General features: G+C 43.2%; 1 protein-coding gene across 1 annotated transcript; it reads right to left on the reverse strand.

Moving 5' to 3' along the window:
- Positions 1-382: 382 nt before the first annotated feature.
- Positions 383-21,674, reverse strand: LOC311231842 (uncharacterized protein; the record flags this gene model as incomplete). Its single annotated transcript, XM_084318463.1, has 8 exons — positions 21,541-21,674; positions 20,874-20,968; positions 19,837-19,947; positions 16,322-16,370; positions 6,067-6,102; positions 3,774-3,860; positions 1,283-1,369; positions 383-564 (listed from the first exon to the last, which is right to left on the reverse strand). Exons 1-8 carry the CDS (start codon positions 21,590-21,592, stop codon positions 383-385), a joined length of 699 nt encoding a protein of 232 aa, XP_084174589.1. The 5' UTR covers positions 21,593-21,674.
- Positions 21,675-21,970: the final 296 nt, after the last annotated feature.

Here is a 21,970-nt window from a genome sequence, read left to right on the forward strand (position 1 = left end):
GAACAAACCTATAGAGGTGCCGGGTTGGGAGGAGAGGGTCACAGAACAAACCTATAGAAGTGCCGGGTTGGGAGGAGAGGGTCACAGAACAAACCTATAGAAGTGCCGGGTTGGGAGGAGAGGGTCACAGAACAAACCTATAGAAGTGCCGGGTTGGGAGGAGAGGGTCACAGAACAAACCTATAGAAGTGCCGGGTTGGGAGGGGAGGGTCACAGAACAAACCTATAGAAGTGCCGGGTTGGGAGGGGAGGGTCACAGAACAAACCTATAGAAGTGCCGGGTTGGGAGGGGAGGGTCACAGAACAAACCTATAGAAGTGCCGGGTTGGGAGGAGAGGGTCACAGAACAAACCTATAGAAGTGCCGGGTTGGGAGGAGAGGGTCACAGAACAAACCTATAGAAGTGCCGGGTTGGGAGGAGAGGGTCACAGAACAAACCTATAGAAGTGCCGGGTTGGGAGGGGAGGGTCACAGGCTCCTCGTTCTCTATGGCAGGAACACCATTTGATGGCAGAACAAATCCCAGTCTGGCATCTTTCCTCCTACCAGGCTGGTTAGACACGGCTGGGTGGGAAAGATAGTGTACTCTAATTATTAAAAAGGAAGGCAATAGGGATGTAGGCACGATACGAATTCCTAAACTTTCAGTGTCGTCCATTACAGAGTACCAATCCATCGCTTTTCACTGAACAACAAACTTACGACTATCAGTTTGGGGTCATTGAAATTATTGCAATATAATCCTTCTGGCATGTTATACATGTTTCTTGGTATAGGACTTGGTATCAGGGAAATAGTCCATGGCCTCCTGTTAACCTACAAATATGATAATGAAATCTTCGATATGGTTAAGTATTTAAAGTTTGCCGTTGGCCACTCTAGCACTCTCATCTCGTTATCAACCAGGAAATGCTTAGTTGCAAGTTGATCTAGTGTGATCTATGCAGGCAGCAACCAGCCCCGTTCCATCTCTGGAAAGAGAAGGCAGAAGCAGGGTTGTCACTTCAGCGTTCCTTTTGGCGGTACGAATTCAAACAGAAAAATGCCATAAAAAAGGTATGTAGTTCTCGGGGGAGCTCCCCAGTGGGTAGTTCCCACCAGGCAGTCCCTAGAACCGTTGGTCCATAAACTCCTAAAGAGCCACATGCAGCTAGCTCACAAAACAGGTTCCTGACCAATGGTCTAAATCTGTAACATTTGGATCAGAACTTTTAGTACTCAGAATCTGCAATGAACAATGGCATCACATTGCACCCTGGACCCGCCCCCCAACCCCACATACCAGCGTGAGAAGACTCTCGGATAGGTTCAAGAACAGGCCTGGCAGGCTCAGGCTCAGGCACTGCGAAGTAACGGCTCTTCCTGACGACTGATAAAAACAAATCCAAGTCAGACAGATGGGAGGAAGGAAGAGAAATTGCTTAAAATGTGTTTGCTGTAAGAATATTCTATTGAAAGAGCATTTGTGCCCTTTCAATAGAAAAGGTTACGATATTTCACAGTGACAATAAACCATAATCCCACCAGGTGAGTCTAAGAACTGCGCCTTAATCAATGTAATGATTTACAGCACTGGACCAGTGCATCAAGATGGCATTGATGGTCCAAGCAATGGTGCAAAGCATTTCATTTTCAACGTCATCATTTAGTAATTTTAAAAGAGTGAGAGTATAGCCAAAGAGGAATGTTTGTTCATGAGAAATTTACAGGAATAGTTTCCCCAACCAAAAGCAAGCAGGCCCAGCAGGACAGATGGACAAATACAGTAAGTAGAGTCCGCACATTCTCTTAAAAAGGTAGATCCAAGGATCAAAATGTTGACCTGGTGAAAACACTTATACACTAGGGCCCATATTTCCCAAAGCAATCATAGCACTAGCCCATTTGACTCGGACACCAGATTGATCTTAGTGTCAAGAAGGTTTAGAAAAACAGGGACCCGGTTGATTGTGCTACATACATCCTTTACATTTTGCGTGAGCATAAATGTGAAAGATGGAAAGACAGAAAGCTCAAGTCAGGGCTCGACATTAACAGCGTCCCATTGTACTGAGGCAGTGAGTTTATTTTGGACGCTCAGGTTTGTCATTTGGGACCGTCAGAGATGATCAGGGAAACTATTTCTTTCACTATTTGGGCACTTTTACACAATTCCTGTGAGTCTATGGAACACCTCTGTAATATATATATTTTTTTTATTCATCGTTTTGTATTTCTAATCAAGTCCTCAAAAACAGCATTTTTCTACCTCAAGATCTCGAGCCGTTTTGAGCCTGGGCTCCAACCACTGTGTGCAGCTGTTCTTGTATCTCAACATTATCATGCAGCTGGATAAAAGTGTCAGCTAAATATAATGCTAAATAGTAGTAAAGACATTCGCATAGTAGGTAGTAATATACGGTAGGCAAGGAAGATTATTTAGTAGCAAAGTGCATGATAGTAAATGACGATGGCTAGTTTTTTTTTTTTTTTTATATTGATTGAAGTGTGTTTTTGGTCTACACCGGCTGTCCAGACGGTGGGAAGTTCCTCCATTGTGGAGCCAAGGACCGAGAATAGCCACATTCTCTTTGATGCCCCCCCCCCCCCCCCGGATAGGAGTGGGTCTGAGGCAGCCAGAAGATGTAGAGCAGAGGGTTCTTGAGGGTGTGTAGTTAAGAGTAGAGACCATTGACAAAGGTAGGTGGGAGCCATTCCCCTCACTGCACAGTATGCCAGGTCAACCTTGAAGCGGATTCGGGATATGGGCTTTTAACATAACGTTGCTGCACTTGTGCGTTTGTCTGTGCTACGATCCATCAAGCTACGATCTAGATATGATAAAGTGGGTTCGCGGGTCTGAATCTCTGCTCATCACATTTTGCCAATTTACTGGTAAGCATAATGTTTACTTACTTTCCTGCACAACACTAAAGTGAATCAGTGTGGGTGAGAGGATTCTCTGATTGGAGGAAGGCAAGTGAGAGCGCAGAAAAGAGAGAGTAAAAGAGCATGTCCAGTGATGGAGATGGCCTTGCACAGGCAACATTATTTTTATTGCGTTTAGATTGCAATTAGCCTTTTTATTATTAGCCCTTTGCCATATATCACCCCCACCCCATTAGGCCCAATTCATTGTCTAATAATGCACTGGTCTTTATTCAGTTTCTCAATTTCAATAGAATATCAATCTTTCTTACCTTTATAGAGTATCAGCATTATGATCATAAATTATTTCTATATCAGAGTCTTGATCATTTCAATAAAAAATATATATATTTTGGGATTGTGTACATCAGGACACTAAAATATTTTTTTGGGACTGGTGAAAAAAGTTGAGCCCTGGCAAGGGACAGTCTGTCAAATCACAAGTGACAAAAGATAAACAGCGGTGCTTATTTTTACACAAACTCTACAAAAAGCATGCAGTGTAAGTTAGGAGTGTAAAGGGAGTATTTGAATGCAGGTCCATACTGGCCATCTCTGGAAAGAGAAGGCAGAAGCAGGGTTGTCACTTCAGCGTTCCTTTTGGCGGTACGAATTCAAACAGAAAAATGCCATAAAAAAGGTATGTAGTTCTCGGGGGAGCTCCCCAGTGGGTAGTTCCCACCAGGCAGTCCCTAGAACCGTTGGTCCATAAACTCCTAAAGAGCCACATGCAGCTAGCTCACAAAACAGGTTCCTGACCAATGGTCTAAATCTGTAACATTTGGATCAGAACTTTTAGTACTCAGAATCTGCAATGAACAATGGCATCACATTGCACCCTGGACCCGCCCCCCAACCCCACATACCAGCGTGAGAAGACTCTCGGATAGGTTCAAGAACAGGCCTGGCAGGCTCAGGCTCAGGCACTGCGAAGTAACGGCTCTTCCTGACGACTGATAAAAACAAATCCAAGTCAGACAGATGGGAGGAAGGAAGAGAAATTGCTTAAAATGTGTTTGCTGTAAGAATATTCTATTGAAAGAGCATTTGTGCCCTTTCAATAGAAAAGGTTACGATATTTCACAGTGACAATAAACCATAATCCCACCAGGTGAGTCTAAGAACTGCGCCTTAATCAATGTAATGATTTACAGCACTGGACCAGTGCATCAAGATGGCATTGATGGTCCAAGCAATGGTGCAAAGCATTTCATTTTCAACGTCATCATTTAGTAATTTTAAAAGAGTGAGAGTATAGCCAAAGAGGAATGTTTGTTCATGAGAAATTTACAGGAATAGTTTCCCCAACCAAAAGCAAGCAGGCCCAGCAGGACAGATGGACAAATACAGTAAGTAGAGTCCGCACATTCTCTTAAAAAGGTAGATCCAAGGATCAAAATGTTGACCTGGTGAAAACACTTATACACTAGGGCCCATATTTCCCAAAGCAATCATAGCACTAGCCCATTTGACTCGGACACCAGATTGATCTTAGTGTCAAGAAGGTTTAGAAAAACAGGGACCCGGTTGATTGTGCTACATACATCCTTTACATTTTGCGTGAGCATAAATGTGAAAGATGGAAAGACAGAAAGCTCAAGTCAGGGCTCGACATTAACAGCGTCCCATTGTACTGAGGCAGTGAGTTTATTTTGGACGCTCAGGTTTGTCATTTGGGACCGTCAGAGATGATCAGGGAAACTATTTCTTTCACTATTTGGGCACTTTTACACAATTCCTGTGAGTCTATGGAACACCTCTGTAATATATATATTTTTTTTATTCATCGTTTTGTATTTCTAATCAAGTCCTCAAAAACAGCATTTTTCTACCTCAAGATCTCGAGCCGTTTTGAGCCTGGGCTCCAACCACTGTGTGCAGCTGTTCTTGTATCTCAACATTATCATGCAGCTGGATAAAAGTGTCAGCTAAATATAATGCTAAATAGTAGTAAAGACATTCGCATAGTAGGTAGTAATATACGGTAGGCAAGGAAGATTATTTAGTAGCAAAGTGCATGATAGTAAATGACGATGGCTAGTTTTTTTTTTTTTTTTATATTGATTGAAGTGTGTTTTTGGTCTACACCGGCTGTCCAGACGGTGGGAAGTTCCTCCATTGTGGAGCCAAGGACCGAGAATAGCCACATTCTCTTTGATGCCCCCCCCCCCCCCCCGGATAGGAGTGGGTCTGAGGCAGCCAGAAGATGTAGAGCAGAGGGTTCTTGAGGGTGTGTAGTTAAGAGTAGAGACCATTGACAAAGGTAGGTGGGAGCCATTCCCCTCACTGCACAGTATGCCAGGTCAACCTTGAAGCGGATTCGGGATATGGGCTTTTAACATAACGTTGCTGCACTTGTGCGTTTGTCTGTGCTACGATCCATCAAGCTACGATCTAGATATGATAAAGTGGGTTCGCGGGTCTGAATCTCTGCTCATCACATTTTGCCAATTTACTGGTAAGCATAATGTTTACTTACTTTCCTGCACAACACTAAAGTGAATCAGTGTGGGTGAGAGGATTCTCTGATTGGAGGAAGGCAAGTGAGAGCGCAGAAAAGAGAGAGTAAAAGAGCATGTCCAGTGATGGAGATGGCCTTGCACAGGCAACATTATTTTTATTGCGTTTAGATTGCAATTAGCCTTTTTATTATTAGCCCTTTGCCATATATCACCCCCACCCCATTAGGCCCAATTCATTGTCTAATAATGCACTGGTCTTTATTCAGTTTCTCAATTTCAATAGAATATCAATCTTTCTTACCTTTATAGAGTATCAGCATTATGATCATAAATTATTTCTATATCAGAGTCTTGATCATTTCAATAAAAAATATATATATTTTGGGATTGTGTACATCAGGACACTAAAATATTTTTTTGGGACTGGTGAAAAAAGTTGAGCCCTGGCAAGGGACAGTCTGTCAAATCACAAGTGACAAAAGATAAACAGCGGTGCTTATTTTTACACAAACTCTACAAAAAGCATGCAGTGTAAGTTAGGAGTGTAAAGGGAGTATTTGAATGCAGGTCCATACTGGCCAGGTAGTGATGGCAGCAGAGCGCCCAGAAACATGTAGTTCCACCCCTGATCTCGTGGTGAGGATTAAGTGATTCATTAGCTTAATAGTGACAAGAGGACCATGCATGGCAGGCTGACCTGTCTCTTCAACCTTGGAGGCTGCTGCAGCAGAGGCTTATGGGAAGACAAAGATGGAGACTTAACTATTGAACTACTACACACAAGAGATGGAACGGTTCATGGGAAAAAACGGCTCGACTCCGCGGTTCGGGTCGCCTAGAGACAGTCTGGTTCACTATGCTACTGTGGAACCCATAGCCTAATTAGTCTAGTAGATAGCGGGGGTATCATGCACCCCCCGGAAATATTCTAACCAGACTTTCTAGATTGATAGGCTATGTTAACAAGTGGTCAGAGTGTTCCATGTATAATTTATATGCAAATTAAGGACGCGATCATCAAAATCGCAAAGAAAGGGTGGCCGGGTAGCACAGCGGACTAAGCGTCTGTCTACCACAGCAGAGACACTGGTATCGAATCCGGCTGTCAGCGGTGCCTCCGGCTTGGCCGGTCGTCATACTGGCACAATTGGCAGTGTCAGCGGGAGGGAAGCCGGCGGTGGGTGGTAATCTGGTCATTGTAAACAGCGACTCCTACAGGTCGGTCAGGGCGCCTGCACAGCGAGGGAGGGAAATGGTGAAGGTAGTGTGACCTCCCACGTGTTACACTTCACCAATGAGAGTAGTCACTGCCAGGTGAAAATAGGCTGCTGGCTGTCTCGTATGTATCGGAGGAAGCATGTGATAGACTTCAGGGCTCCCTAGACCGACCAGTGGGGGGCACATGCGCGCAACGACCAGGAAGGGGAGGGGGGAATTGGCATAACGACTAAATTGGGATAAGAGGGAAATACAGAAAAAGAGAAAGTGGATAAAAAAAAACTAAAATATAATCGCAAAGAAATCAGTTTAATATATCTCAGCCAATATTGCAGATAACTGAACAAGGTGTCTAGACCCATGTTTTGAGGGTCAAATATCACAATAACACTATCCCTAGAGCAGGGGTTCTCAACCTTTCTGCTGCCAAGGCACCCCTGTGTTCAATAAAATATTCCAGGGCACCCCTACATACGATAAAGACTTTTCCGGTCCCGTCTTTTTTGCTACAACGATAATAATAATAATAATAATAATTAATTTAATTTATATAGCGCTTCTCAATAACCCGAAGTCGCTGACAGTAGTCGGGAGCAGGAGTACAAACAAAGAAACGAAAGCAAAGAAAGAAAAACAAAAACAGCAAAGGAACAAAAACAAGAGGAACATGAGACCATGGGGGGAACAGGGGAGACAGCCTGATAGCACAAAAAAGACTGGAGACAGACATCAATCAGGTTGGAGGGGAGGGGGAGGTTTAGGGGTGGGGGGGGTTGAAGGCAAGGGAGAACAGGTGGGTTTTGAGGCGAGCTTTGAAGGTGGAGAGTGTAGGAGAGTCTCTGATGGACTGGGGGAGGGAGTTCCAGAGTCGGGGTGCAGTGCGAGAGAAGGACCGATCTCCGAAGTTTTTAAGCTTGGATGTCGGGACAGTGAGGGAGGCAGTGGAGGAGGACCGGAGGGAACGGGTGGGGCGGTAGGGTAGATCAGTCAGGTAGGGGGGGGCCAGGCTGTGGAGGGCTTTGAAGGTGAGGAGTAGTGTTTTAAAGTTAATGCGGTGTTTGATCGGGAGCCAGTGGAGGGAGTGGAGGACAGGAGTGATGTGTTCGCGGGACCGGGTGTTAGTGAGGAGGCGGGCGGCTGAATTTTGGACCATTTGCAGTTTATGGAGGGAGCGGGAGGTGATACCAGTGAGGAGGGAGTTGCAGTAGTCCAGGCGGGAGGAGATGAAGGCGTGAATGAGGGATTCAGCAGCGGGGGGGGAGAGGCAGTGACAGATTTTTGCGATGTTGCGGAGGTGAAAGTAGGATATTTACGATGACAAGTGCTTGCTTTCAAAATAATGTTTATTTAAGAAACCGGGAAACACATTTGCGTGTATATGCAGGCTATATAATGCATTATTAACAGGTATTTCAGGTCTAAATGGCTTAGTACTGTTGACATTACACTGCTTGTAGTAGTAAATCAAATAGCATATTTCTTTAAATAAAATTATCACTAAAGTGCCATCTGTTGCAGCTGCACACTTTTCCATAAAAATAGCATATTTGGATAAGTTTGACCATTTCTCAAAAACAGATTTTCTTTTTTTAAATACAGAAAAGGATCAACAAGTTACCATTTCTCAAAATATAAATAAATACAGAAAATAAGCACTCGTTCACTCAGTGGACATTTCTAGCTCAATGCGAGGTCTGCTGCTGCTGGCTAATAATACGGTCAACGGTGGCAACCCGTGTTACCAAGTAAACAAATCATCGTCAGCTCTCAGATTGGTAGTCAGAAGCCTGCACCGTTAGCGTTACTGCGTTAGCATCTAGCCTTGGCAGACTATTTGATTCGTTAAGGGCTCGAAATTGCATGAGTTTTGGTCATATGCTCCCGAAATGTTCCCGTTGTTTGGCTACTTCTATGTGCAGTGAAAACTACTCGAATGCTTTATAACCTAGTCATTGATTTAGTTCAGGGTAATCTAAGATTAGCCACAGAGCTAACGCTAGTTAGCGTGAGCTAACGCTAGCTAATCAAGCTCAGTAGCTCACAGAGAGAGATAAACAGCTGACAGCGGATAGTACAGGACGATACAAATAAAATAAAAAGGCGGGTGGGGGCTGTTGTGTAAACCTTGTACTCTTTAGTTCACATATAATAAGAGACGGATTATTTGCTTGCTCCACCAGTGCACCACTCCACAACAACACACACCAACTCTCATCACAACGCTTTACGGTATTTTCACAGCACTGTCGCAACATTACCGTAAAACGTGAACACCGTTGTGACCCACTTGCTCCACTAGACTGGTCTCGCCCTCTGCTGGCGCGTGTGTGCACTACACTCAAAACTCCGTTTCACTGTAATAGAAGCTGAAGCGCATCTGTGATTTTGACGGTGACGGACGGTATTGATTTTCAATACGTCGGTATTTCTAAATACCCCGGTATATCGTAATACCATCATACCGCCCAAGCCTACATGTCATCCTCAAGGCTCAACTTGGCCCTATATATTTTTTTTTTCAGAGCAGTCATGGATGAAAAGCCAGCTTCACACAGATATGTGGTGCTGAATGGTATCAACACCTTAACTACTGCATCATGAGATACTTGGTACTCAGCACCACACTCAGAAACTAGCTCTCCAGGTGGTATCAGATGAGATTTCAATGAGTTCTTCCAAGAGTTTGGATGGAGGGTGTCAGGAAGCTTTGTCTCAATGTTGTCTGTTAAGTTTGTTTTTATCCAGAGTAACTTGGTGATCCTTTTCTGTGTTTTGTTAAATAATGATTTTCAGATTTTGAGAAATGGTCAAACTTATCCAAATATGGTATTTATGGAAAACCGTGCAGCTGCAACAGATAGCACTTTAGTGATAATTTTCTGTAATCCAAAAAAAAAAAATAGCACCCCTGGCAGCTCTCTGCGGCACCACCCCTGTTGATAACAAGTAGCCTATGCAAATCTGTGCAGTCTATACAAAATCGTCACATTTTTACAAATTAGTTGAGTAGGAAAGTGGATACCATCATGCACCCCCTGGAAATATATTGTTAACCAGTGTTACTTGATACAAATCTGTCAGTGTCCCATGTATAATTTATATGCAAATGAATGACGCCATCAAAAAAATTTATGTCGCTATTTCAGCCAATATTGCAAATAACTGAACAATGCATGCATAGATTGATGTACCCTCTTGCTGTGAGTGCATGTTATGTACAGTAGGGGTGGAACGATACGCATTCGAACCGTACACCGTTCGATATGACCTCCACTGTTCGGGGCGTCTGTATCGTACGGTTCAGGGGATGCGCAAATGAAAAAAAACGTAATGGCACTTAGCCGGGAGAGGTGAGCGCTAGCTGCAGCAGCAGCAGCACTGCAGGTGCTAGTCAGTTTGTGGAAATGGCAAGCGCAATATAAATCAATCTTCATTACAACTTTAAAAACATAGCCATTAACATTACATAGGCCTACACACATCTTGCCATAACGTTAGCAGTTTGTACAACACAACGCACGTTTTAACTATGGTAGAAAATGAGAGTCCGAGAGGCGGGGTGTTTAAAGACAATGATAGGCGTTTATTCAACATCCAAGAAGGCTAACATACAACTGTGTTTACTAACTACAAACCGGGACTATTGCCGCTTTTCCACTGCATGTTATGAACTCCCGCTAAAATGTCCCTGCGGACCCACCAACCCATAGATAGTTCCAACTCACCGAATTACGTTAATCCACCCCACAGTTGCACTCAATATTTAAATAATGTTAGTCTAAATAAATGTAGACGGATAATGTACGTATTTTAAAAATAGAATGAACAGAGCAGTGTTGTTTTGAAACAGTAGTGTGTGTTAGTTTGATGTATGCTGCAATTTATATTGATGGCCTTCTAATTTGTTTATTTATTTTAAATAAGACACTTTTCCCTTTGATAAGAAATCCAGCCATATTCCTTTCATTGTATTTCAAATACTGCACTTTAATTTCAAGCGGAAAACTAATCTTTCCATTAAGAACTGACAATCAGGGAATTTAAACATTGTTTTTTGTGTGTTTATATTAAAGAAAGGAAAGTCTAGTGCTGGCTGAGCCTATTGTTTGTTTGCACTAAGTTAATACTTTGACAAATGTAGCCTATATTTTTCAGTCAGTTCGGTCTTTGTGTGCCAAACATTATTTAAGGCTGTAAACACTGTAAACCTTTTTTTTTCCTTTTTTTTTTTTTTTTATATAAATGAGAAGCATGTTTAGATTAGAGTGTTAATTCTTTTTTAATAAAAAGCAACGTATATCGAACCGAACCGAAAACAGTTAGCCCAAAACCGTGATACGAACCGAACAGTCGATTTTGTGAACCGTTCCACCCCTAATGTACAGTATGTTCTTGTGTGCATGCTCTCCAACCAACAGGAAGAGAGGTAGGTTGGTTGGAGAGCATGAAGAGAGGTAGGTTGGTTGGTTGGAGAGCATGAAGAGAGGTAGGTTGGTTGGTTGGAGAGCATGAAGAGGTAGGTTGGTTGGTTGGAGAGCATGAAGAGAGGTAGGTTGGTTGGTTGGTTGGAGAGCATGAAGAGGTAGGTAGGTTGGTTGGAGAGCAGGAAGAGAGGTAGGTTGGTTGGTTGGAGAGCAGGAAGAGAGGTAGGTTGGTTGGTTGGAGAGCATGAAGAGGTAGGTAGGTTGGTTGGAGAGCAGGAAGAGAGGTAGGTTGGTTGGTTGGAGAGCATGAAGAGAGGTAGGTTGGTTGGTTGGAGAGCAGGAAGAGAGGTAGGTTGGTTGGAGAGCATGAAGAGAGGTAGGTTGGTTGGTTGGAGAGCATGAAGAGGTAGGTTGGTTGGTTGGAGAGCATGAAGAGAGGTAGGTTGGTTGGTTGGAGAGCATGAAGAGAGGTAGGTTGGTTGGTTGGAGAGCATGAAGAGAGGTAGGTTGGTTGGTTGGAGAGCAGGAAGAGAGGTAGGTTGGTTGGTTGGAGAGCATGAAGAGAGGTAGGTTGGTTGGTTAGAGAGCATGAAGAGAGGTTGGTTGGTTGGAGAGCATGAAGAGAGGTAGGTTGGTTGGTTGGAGAGCATGAAGAGAGGTAGGTTGGTTGGTTGGAGAGCATGAAGAGAGGTAGGTTGGTTGGTTGGAGAGCATGAAGAGAGGTAGGTTGGTTGGTTGGAGAGCAGGAAGAGAGGTAGGTTGGTTGGTTGGAGAGCAGGAAGAGAGGTAGGTTGGTTGGTTGGAGAGCAGGAAGAGGTAGGTTGGTTGGAGAGCAGGAAGAGAGGTAGGTTGGTTGGTTGGAGAGCATGAAGAGAGGTAGGTTGGTTGGTTGGAGAGCATGAAGAGAGGTAGGTTGGTTGGTTGGAGAGCATGAAGAGAGGTATGTTGGTTGGTTGGAGAGCATGAAGAGAGGTAGGTTGGTTGGTTGGAGAGCATGAAGAGAGGTAGGTTGGTTGGTTGGAGAGCAGGAAGAGAGGTAGGTTGGTTGGTTGGAGAGCATGAAGAGAGGTAGGTTGGTTGGTTGGAGAGCATGAAGAGAGGTAGGTTGGTTGGTTGGAGAGCATGAAGAGAGGTAGGTTGGTTGGAGAGCATGAAGAGAGGTAGGTTGGTTGGTTGGAGAGCATGAAGAGAGGTAGGTTGGTTGGAGAGCATGAAGAGAGGTAGGTTGGTTGGTTGGAGAGCATGAAGAGAGGTAGGTTGGTTGGAGAGCATGAAGAGGTAGGTTGGTTGGTTGGAGAGCATGAAGAGAGGTAGGTTGGTTGGTTGGAGAGCATGAAGAGAGGTAGGTTGGTTGGAGAGCATGAAGAGGTAGGTTGGTTGGTTGGAGAGCATGAAGAGAGGTAGGTTGGTTGGAGAGCAGGAAGAGAGGTAGGTTGGTTGGTTGGAGAGCATGAAGAGAGGTAGGTTGGTTGGTTGGAGAGCATGAAGAGAGGTAGGTTGGTTGGTTGGAGAGCATGAGGAGAGGTAGGTTGGTTGGTTGGAGAGCATGAAGAGAGGTAGGTTGGTTGGTTGGAGAGCAGGAAGAGGTAGGTTGGTTGGTTGGAGAGCATGAAGAGGTAGGTTGGTTGGTTGGAGAGCAGGAAGAGAGGTAGGTTGGTTGGTTGGAGAGCAGGAAGAGAGGTAGGTTGGTTGGTTGGAGAGCATGAAGAGAGGTTGGTTGGTTGGAGAGCATGAAGAGAGGTAGGTTGGTTGGTTGGAGAGCATGAAGAGGTAGGTTGGTTGGTTGGAGAGCATGAAGAGGTAGGTTGGTTGGTTGGAGAGCATGCACACAACATATACTGTACATGCATGCACTCACAGCATGAGGGTACATCAATCTGTGCATGCACGCACATGCACCCCCACCACACACGCAGTTACTGGTTCCATGAAAAAACGGACATCCACATTTGTGTGTAGCTGAGGTAACTTCTTACCTTGTTTGTTTGGCGGTTGAATTTACCCAGGGAAATAAGAGTAGTCATTGGCAAAGATGCTGAACAGAGGACGTATTTACCTTATTACATACATGTAGACTAGGGATGTCCGATATTATCGGCCGATATCTGCAGTAAAATGTGATATCGGAAAATATCGGTATCGGTTTAAAAAAAAATTAAAAACAACAATATTTGTTATACCGTAATTCCTCTAATAGTAACCGGGTCTCAAATACAAGCCGGGTCTCTATTAATGGCCGGGTGCGCTCTTGAGCTAAGCAATTATAAGCCGGCCTCCTAATACAAGCCGGGTTACTAATATACTGAGCTGCATACTGAGCTAGTTACTTGATTTCACTTTGAAAACGTTGAAATGACCAGTGACCACCTGTAATTGCACTGTTTACTATTTCATACAGTACTTGGTTTCAATAAATGAACCCAGTACATTTTACTGGGTTCAAACTGACACAAAATGTTGATTTATTCATTATGATCCATTTGAAAATTTGAAATATAGGCCTCCCTCTTATACAGGCCTCCTCCTAATACAAGCCTGGTACCCGCTACAGTTGAAACAAATACAAGCCGGGGTTACTATTAGAGGAATTACGGTATATATATATCCAGTGAAATTATTAGTTAACTGAAATTCAGTTTTTTGGACGGGGAAACCCTGCATATATCGGTATCGGTTGATATCGGTATCGGAAATTAAGAGTTGGACAATATCGGAATATCGGTAAAAAAGCCAATATCGAGCATCCCTAATGTAGACTTATGTAAGAAATGGCATTGAAAGCAGCACTCTTGTATATAAGCATGCCAGAGATATATGTGACCACTTCAGAAATTGTATTACCATCTTTAACCCTCAAAACATGAGCCCACATCTTATGTTGTTCAGTCATCATATGATGAGTCTTTATTGGTAAAAATTAGGGATGCTAGATATTGGCTTTTTTACCGATACAGATATTCCGGTATTGTCCAACTCTTAATTTCCGATACCGATATATGCAGGGTTTCCCCGTCCAAAAAACTGAATAATTTCAGGTAACTAATAATTTCACTGGATATATATATATATATAACAAATATTGTTATTATTTTTTTTAAACCGATACCGATATTTTCCGATATCACATTTTACTGCCGATAATATCGGTCGGCCGATAATATCGGACATCCCTAGTAAAAATGCTTTATTCTTTGTAAAGGTGCCACTAATTTGCATACTAGCCACCACAAATAGGTGATCATTCTGGGAATAGTTTTATTATGATTTTTGACCCTCAAAATATGGGTTTAGACAACCTACTTGTTCAGTTATTTGCAATATTGGCTGAGTTAGCGACATCATTTTTTTGCATATAAATTACACATGGGACACAGATAGATTTTTAACATAGCCTATCATTTTCTACAATTTTTTTCCAATCTAGAAACACTGGTTAACAATATATTTCCAGGGGGTGCATGATAGTATCCGCTTTCCTACTCAACTAATGGTAAAAATGTGATTATTTTGTATTGACGGCACAGATTTGCATAAGCTACTTGCATAGAAACATGTGATCACTCTCTAGGGATAGTGTTATTGTGATCTTTGACCCTCGAAACATGGGTCTAGACACCCAATTTGTTCAGTTATCTGCAATATTGGCTTAGATATATTTAAATGATTTCTTTGATAAAAAAAAAATGTCCCCTCCTTTTTTCCGATTTTTCTCCCATCCCACTGTTAGTCGTTATGCCAATTCCCAACCCCCTTCCTGGTTGTTGCGCACCCCCCCCCTACTGTTGGTCCAGGAGGCCGGAGACTGTCACATGTTTTCCTCCGACACATGTGCAGCCAGCCTGGCAGCGCAGATTCTCACCGGGAGAGTGCAACGTGTGGACTTTTACTTACTTAGGCCCATCGCTCCCAATGGAGCATAGGCCATCTACGACTTTTCTCCATCCAACACGGCTTTGGGCTGTCCTTTCTGCCTCCCCCAGGTAGTTCCTTCTCTCTTGAGCTCCGCCTCAGTGTCCCGCCTCCAGGTGTTCTTAGGCCGCCCTCTCTTCCGCTTCCCCTGGGGATTCCAAGTCAGGGCCTGGCGTGTAGTACTGGTAGCCGGTTTCCTCAAAGTGTGGCCTATCCATCCCCACTTTCGTCTCAGGATCTGCTTCTCCACTGGTTCCCGTCTTCCTTTCAGCCATAGTTCCTCATTCTTGATTTTGTTTGGCCACCGGATCCCAAAGATGCGTGTCAGACAGCTGTTTATAAAGGTCTGTATCTTCTGCAATGTTCTTTTCGTCATTCTCCAAGTCTCTGAACCGTAGAGAAGGACCAGATGTTCTTCAACGTGTGGAAGGTCACACTATCTTTCTCCAGATCCTACCCTCGCTGTGCAGGCGCCCCGACTGAACTGTATGGGTCGCTGTCCACAACGCCCAGGACCCACCCACGGCTTCCCTCCCCCTAACTCAGCCAAACGAGTTAGTATAGCGATCAGCCCAAGCCAAGGCAATGCTGACTCTCCGGGAGTCGAGACCGCAGCCTCTTGCATTGGTGACGAGCACAATCTCCGCTACGCCACCTGACTGCCTCTTTGCGATTTTTTGATAATCCCATCCCTAATTTGCATATAAATGATACATGGGACACTCAGGCTATGTCTATCAATCTAGAAAATCTGGTTAGAAGTATATTTCCGGGGGTGCATGATACCCCTCTCTATCTACTAGACTAAATACATCACTTGTGGAGTGTATATGGAGTGCTTTTGTTTGTATAACTGTTTACTCAACTTGTGTAGAGGGGAAATGTACCCACTTACTGTAATAAAACACTAAGAATAAGGAATAGAAAAGTTGGTTAACGGTCATTAGTCATTTTTGCCTGCAGCAATTAAATCCAAAACCACTAATTATACTAAACAACTTTTCATTTATTTATTAATCTATTTAGATACTTGCCACAAGTCAGAATGTTAATATTTCCTCTCAGTTACTTTCCAAACTTGAACAGACACAAGGCAGACCTGTCAAAAAAGTATCCAACAGTCCCACTACACACTCACTACTGTATGTCTAGATTCTTCACACAAGTCCCATTATGAGAGCCACCTATAATCAACAAATGGTATGCGTTCCTTACAAATACATTTTAAGTGAAAATTCTATTTGAATTGGCAATGGAATACCCCCCCTCCTCCCCCAACCGTACAGAAGACTGATGTCAAATCTGTGATATGAACTGAACCAATATTTTTGTGAATCGTTCCACCCCCCACACAAAGAACTGAGGGTAATAGGAGTCTGCTCACGCAGGAAAGGTACTTACAAGAAGGAGGGGCAGGAATCCTTGATGAGCGCAGTCGACCACCATACTTCTAATGGGGAGGGGTGGTGTGAAAGAATCCAAGTCATTACACTCAAGCCCATGGACACCATAGTGTGTGCTTTAGATTTTAGATTTTAGATTCACTAAGACAGGTCTACCACACAGGAAAACAAACCTTCGATAAGAAGCTGCTACTAGCAACTATTTAAGTAAAAGATTCATACAACAATGAACAATTATCTTATTGATTAATTGGTGCATCTAAACAGCACTTTTTTTTTTATTATTTACATTTTCCCATGAATGCACACTGAAATCAAGCTAAAGCATGCAGTTTAACTGGGTATTTTCTTCTTATTTTGTGTCAGACTAGGCGCTTAAGAACATTTAACTGCTACCAATGGAATCCAATAATCAATTTCTAATAGATTAGGGCCGTCTTAAATACTTCTAAGCTTCGTTCGATGGGCATGGTATTGGAATATGAAAATTAAATTCGATTATGAAAAAAAATAATAATTTTGTGCAAAATCTACTCTGCCTCTCTTTGTTAACTACAACAAGCAATGCTGTTTGTTATTTAAGATGAGGTCGAACTCGGCACTGACAGATTTGTGTTCATTGTGCTGCTTTTATAAAGCCTCAAATGACGGCTTACAATATTTCATGGAAGCAAAGTGTTTAGTTTGTCTAAGATTTTAACTTTACAGCACTGACAAAGTTGAACAAAGTGCTGTACAAATCCAAAATATATATATATATATTTTTTTAAAAAATCGAAGGTCAGCCCTATAGATTAATCATGACACCCTTAGTCAACCCTGCTCTTGTCAACCGATTTATACTATACAGACAGCTGACTGGTTATTCCTGGGTTGTGAAGTCTAAGGCAAGGCTGCTACTCTTCTTCTTCCTTTTTCCGGCAGTGTAAACGCAACATGGCGTATTACTGCCCTCAGTTCTATACTTCCAACTATGCCCACAATTGCTGGGCATGGCTGGACACTGTCTTTAGGACTCTGGACTTCTTGGTTTATCACAATCCCCTTGTTCAACTCGCTTTCTACTTCCTCCCATCAGACCCTTCATATCCAGATGTTGTACTGCTACTTTGACAATTATTTTGATCCTTTCAGTTTTACTCTTAATCGTACGCGTTGCATTTATCACTCCTGCTACAAAGGCCACAAAATTCTTCTTCTCCTCCCACATCTTCTATTTATCCTCCTGTACTATATTTTTGAACCCGTTCCTTATCCTGCTTTTCCTGTGCCGTCATCTTAGCTTCATAGGAGATTTTGCCGCTCTCATCTGTTGAACCGCCACCTCTCTTTTCATCACTTCACATCCCCAATATGCAACACTATGCTCCTTTCCACAGGTACAGCACTTGGTTCCACTCCCTCTCCACACTCATGTTCCCCACTACATCCAGCACATTGCTTCCTCTTTTTGCACATCTTGGCTATATGCCCAAATTCTTGGCAGTTGAAACATCAATGGTTTAGATACAAACTCCCTAACTCCTAATATACCATATATCCCAAGAACACCTCATTTGGAATACCGTAATTTTCAAACTGAATCAAAGTGGTCTCAGTCTCTTTCTTCTCCCCTTTTCATTCTTTCAGCGTTTTACACTCCTATTATGTTTGTCTCTTTAAAATGTCGACCAATGTCGACGTGGCGTAGTGGGCAAGGCGCTCGCCACGAAATGCTGGAGACGCTGGGCTCGTCAGTTCGAGCCCAGCGCTCCACATTTGCTTTCAGTTTAGCTGGTCGTTTGTACTAATACACATTGGCCGTATTAGGGGGTGGGAAACTGATGGGTGGGGATCGGGCGTTGTGGACAGCGACTCCTACAGGTCGGTTGGTGCGCCTGCGCAGTAGAATCAGGAAGTGTCGGGGGCAGCGTGAGCCTCCCACGCGTTACTCCTCGCCACTGAGAGATCGAGCTGCGCAGGTGAAAAGATGCGACTGCTGTTACCTCAAGTACCGGAGGGGACTTGTGCTATGTATGACTTAGTCCACATTGCAGCCGGCTTGTGGGAGGCAAGAAACAGCGTCCGTGACAGGGGAGGGTTGAATTGGATGATACGAAATTGGGATGGGAGAAAATATAGAAAATGGGAGAAAAAGTGGATAAAAAAAATAAAAAATGTCGACCAAATTCTCCATAGTAACTTCGATTGATATTCCAGAAATTACCCCCTGGCTTGCACCCACCATCCCTTAGCCCCTTTCGTGACTGATGCACAAGAGTGAATACACACACCCTTATTCCTCCATAGGAAAATCCCACAATTAACTCTCAGAGAAATTTCAAAAGGTACTCAGTTGCACGAGGGTTTCGGACAGACAAACGCTAGGGTTTGAAAGCTCGGTGTTGCCATTAAATAATTTTTATAAACTGGTCAACACAGCTTTATTTCCGGCATTGGGTGCCTGATGCGCATGCGCTGTGATCAGGCAGACTAAAGCCGTTTTGAGCAGTGTTGATCAGTTTATAAAAATGAACTGTGTATTCACTCGTCCAACCTTGTTGGAGTGCATCACAGACCGAAAGGGGCTAACTGTCCCTCTTCTCCCCCACTCTTATTACTTTAGAGATATTGATTTTTCCAATGCTACTCATTACCTTCGCCTTCTCCACCTGCTCTATACGTATACATACTACAATGTTTCCATCTCTCAAAACGTTTGTTTGCATACTTCACTTCTCCTAATTGCTCTCTTGCGAGTTGTTAACTTTAATGGCCCGATTTTTTTTAACTCTCCCTTCTCCCTCAAATCTCACCACTATATTCAGCAATTCTGTCAAGTCCTTCCTTTGCCCTACCCTCAGCCCCACCTCTCTCATGACTAGGGATGCTCGATATTGGCTTTTTTACCGATACACTGATACCGATATATGCAGGGTTTCCCCCTCCCAATTTTTTTTATAATTTCAGGTAATTAACATTACATATCTCTTGTTGTGGAATTAATACAACATTATGCATACTTTTGACAATAAATAAAATTAGAATTTGTTCTTACTTGCTTGCCTGGGTAAAAGGTTATAGAAATGTAAAAAAAATAAATTAACATTTGAAAACTAACTGATATTTTCCGATATCACATTTTAATGCCGATATCGGCCGATAATATCGGACATCCCTACTCATGACCCTTCCCCTCCCTTTTCAGTCATTCTCCCCGAGCTCCTCTCCCACACTACACTCCATACTGTATTACTGTCACTATCCATCTCCTTTCCTGTGGCAGCGCTGCTCCCAGTCCCGTTGGTGTGTCGCTCTCACTGTCCACCATGGCTCGCAATCTATAATAATCAGCCCCAAATTACATCGTGTGGCGGCTGTGTTTCTCCGCCGCTCTTCACCTCCCTCTCCCTCCCCTCTCTGTGCTCTGAAAAAAATGGGGGAAATCTAGTTTGTGGGGTCCTTCTAGCTAGCATCTAGTAGCCAACAACTTCCGCATTCACAATCTGTCCAAGGCTACTCTACTACACCTGCCTTGTCTAGACTCTGAGCAGGAGTAGGTGGCATGACGTCCTCCAACGTTGCGTCAGTGGAATTGACCAACTCCATGCCTTTGTTGAGATCAAACAGCTCGACTAACTCAACCTGCAAATATAAACACAGGCAGAAATGCAGGCATTACCATACGATAACCCATGCTCAACGAAACTTGAGGCTCCTGGAATAAAGCTTTATGAAAATGTTGATATGGTACTGTATGTTATTACACAGAGGTACTAGGTCTAAAAGATAGTCAAGACGGAAATACAATGTACATGTCAAAATACTTCCCAAAGGTCAGTGAATACCACGCCCACAACACCAGAGGGAGTGCCACAAATCACAATGTGGAAAGCCCTACCCACAGCCGTGAAAAAAATTTGAATCCCTACCCACATTCAAAATCGCTCTTAAAGAGCACCTACGGGAGGCTGCAATTCAAAACTGGCCACTGTAAATGTCCAACTGGCCACTGTAAATGTCCAACCCCCCCCCCCCCCCCCCCCCTAATAGACAGTGCCCTCCCTACCGTATGTATATATTTCCTCCCACCCAGCCACCCCCTCCTAATGTACAGTGTCCTCCCCATCATATGTATATATTTTCTGTTAGGATCTCTGGGTAACAGTACTGTATATTTGCATATCATATATGTCACAAATGTAACAGTACTATATACCTGTATGTCATGCATGTCCCTATGTCATAAATGTCACTATGAATTGAAAATGGTGGACACTGATGTTTTGATTGAAAACTTTATTAACAGATTGCAGAATGGGTATACAGTACAGCTCAATACACACAATTGTTAAGGGGATGCAGACCAGAGAGACTTGTCTTGTTTACATCAGGGTCCCCCATTTTCAATGCATCATCATCCATGTAACCAAGACAAACGTCTTTCTCTGGTCTGCATCCGCTTAACAATTGTGTGTATTGAGCCGTACAGTATTGTACCCATTCTGCAATCTGTTAAATAAAGTTCTCATTCATTCACGGCGGTTTTTGTAATGAGTCCAAACACTGACCTCCTTTCCTCGCAATGAGTCGTGGTCCTGCCATTCCACCATGGCTATGTTCTTGACCAAGTCGATCGACTTCACGGTGGCGTAGTGCACTCGCCCTGTAAGAACAAGTCCGTAATTATAGGAGGAATGTGATCATTTCGAAAAGCCCACAACAAAGGAAACTATATTTAAAAAAATATATATATAGTTTATAGTTTCATTGCCCACAAGGAATTGACAGGGAGAACTGTGCAAAAGGAAAATCCCATCAAAAACACGTCATGTTTACATTTTGTCATTTAGCTGACGCTTTTATCCAAACCGACTTACAAGTTTTGTACAAGACAGCAGGAAGCAAACTATCAGCTGAGTAACAATGTTCATCAAAGTGTTGAGTGCTACAGTGTAGGTTAGTATATCAGGACAAGTGCATGACAGTAAGGTTAGTTAGGCTTATACTTCACGACATAACTTACATCAGAATCAAACAAGAGACAGAGTTATTATGTTAAAATTAGTTAACGTTTATTTGCTAAAACCTGCTGCAACCATATCCCAACTTTCCATAATTGCCCAACGTTACGTTAGATTAATGCACGTTAGTTAACAGTTAGCTACTTAGCTAACACTGTATGAATCACAAATACTCCGTTAGCGTTATTTAGCTATGCAAGCTAACAATGCTCACCATCACTCCGACTGATCTTTACGGGACACCCGACAATAATTTGAAGGTTCATATTGCAGCCGTTCGTGGAATCTAATATGCTATTTGCAAAAATAAATCTCGTACGTTAGCCACGTTAGTTGTCAGAGGACTGGATGTGTACAAAATGTTTCATTTTTAAACTAGGTCGTTATCGCACATGAGAGCAGTTGATTGGTCCTATGCAAGGACGTAGACTGTGCCTGATTACTGCTACGTCATGACGTAAAGATGCCTTCCAGCTGTTAGGCTGAGTAGCCTCCAGCTGCAGCCCCGGAGATTGTTCCAGATTGGGCAACTTCCGCCCGCTCCCACGACATTTCTCCCGCTGACAGGACAATGCGCTGATTGGCGGAAAGTACGGAAGTATCTCGAAGTACGTCTGACGTATCTCGAAGTACGTCTGACGTTT

The sequence above is a fragment of the Notolepis coatsorum genome, assembly GCF_963971535.1.
Source record: "Notolepis coatsorum genome assembly, chromosome: 7".
Lineage (NCBI taxonomy): Eukaryota > Metazoa > Chordata > Actinopteri > Aulopiformes > Paralepididae > Notolepis > Notolepis coatsorum.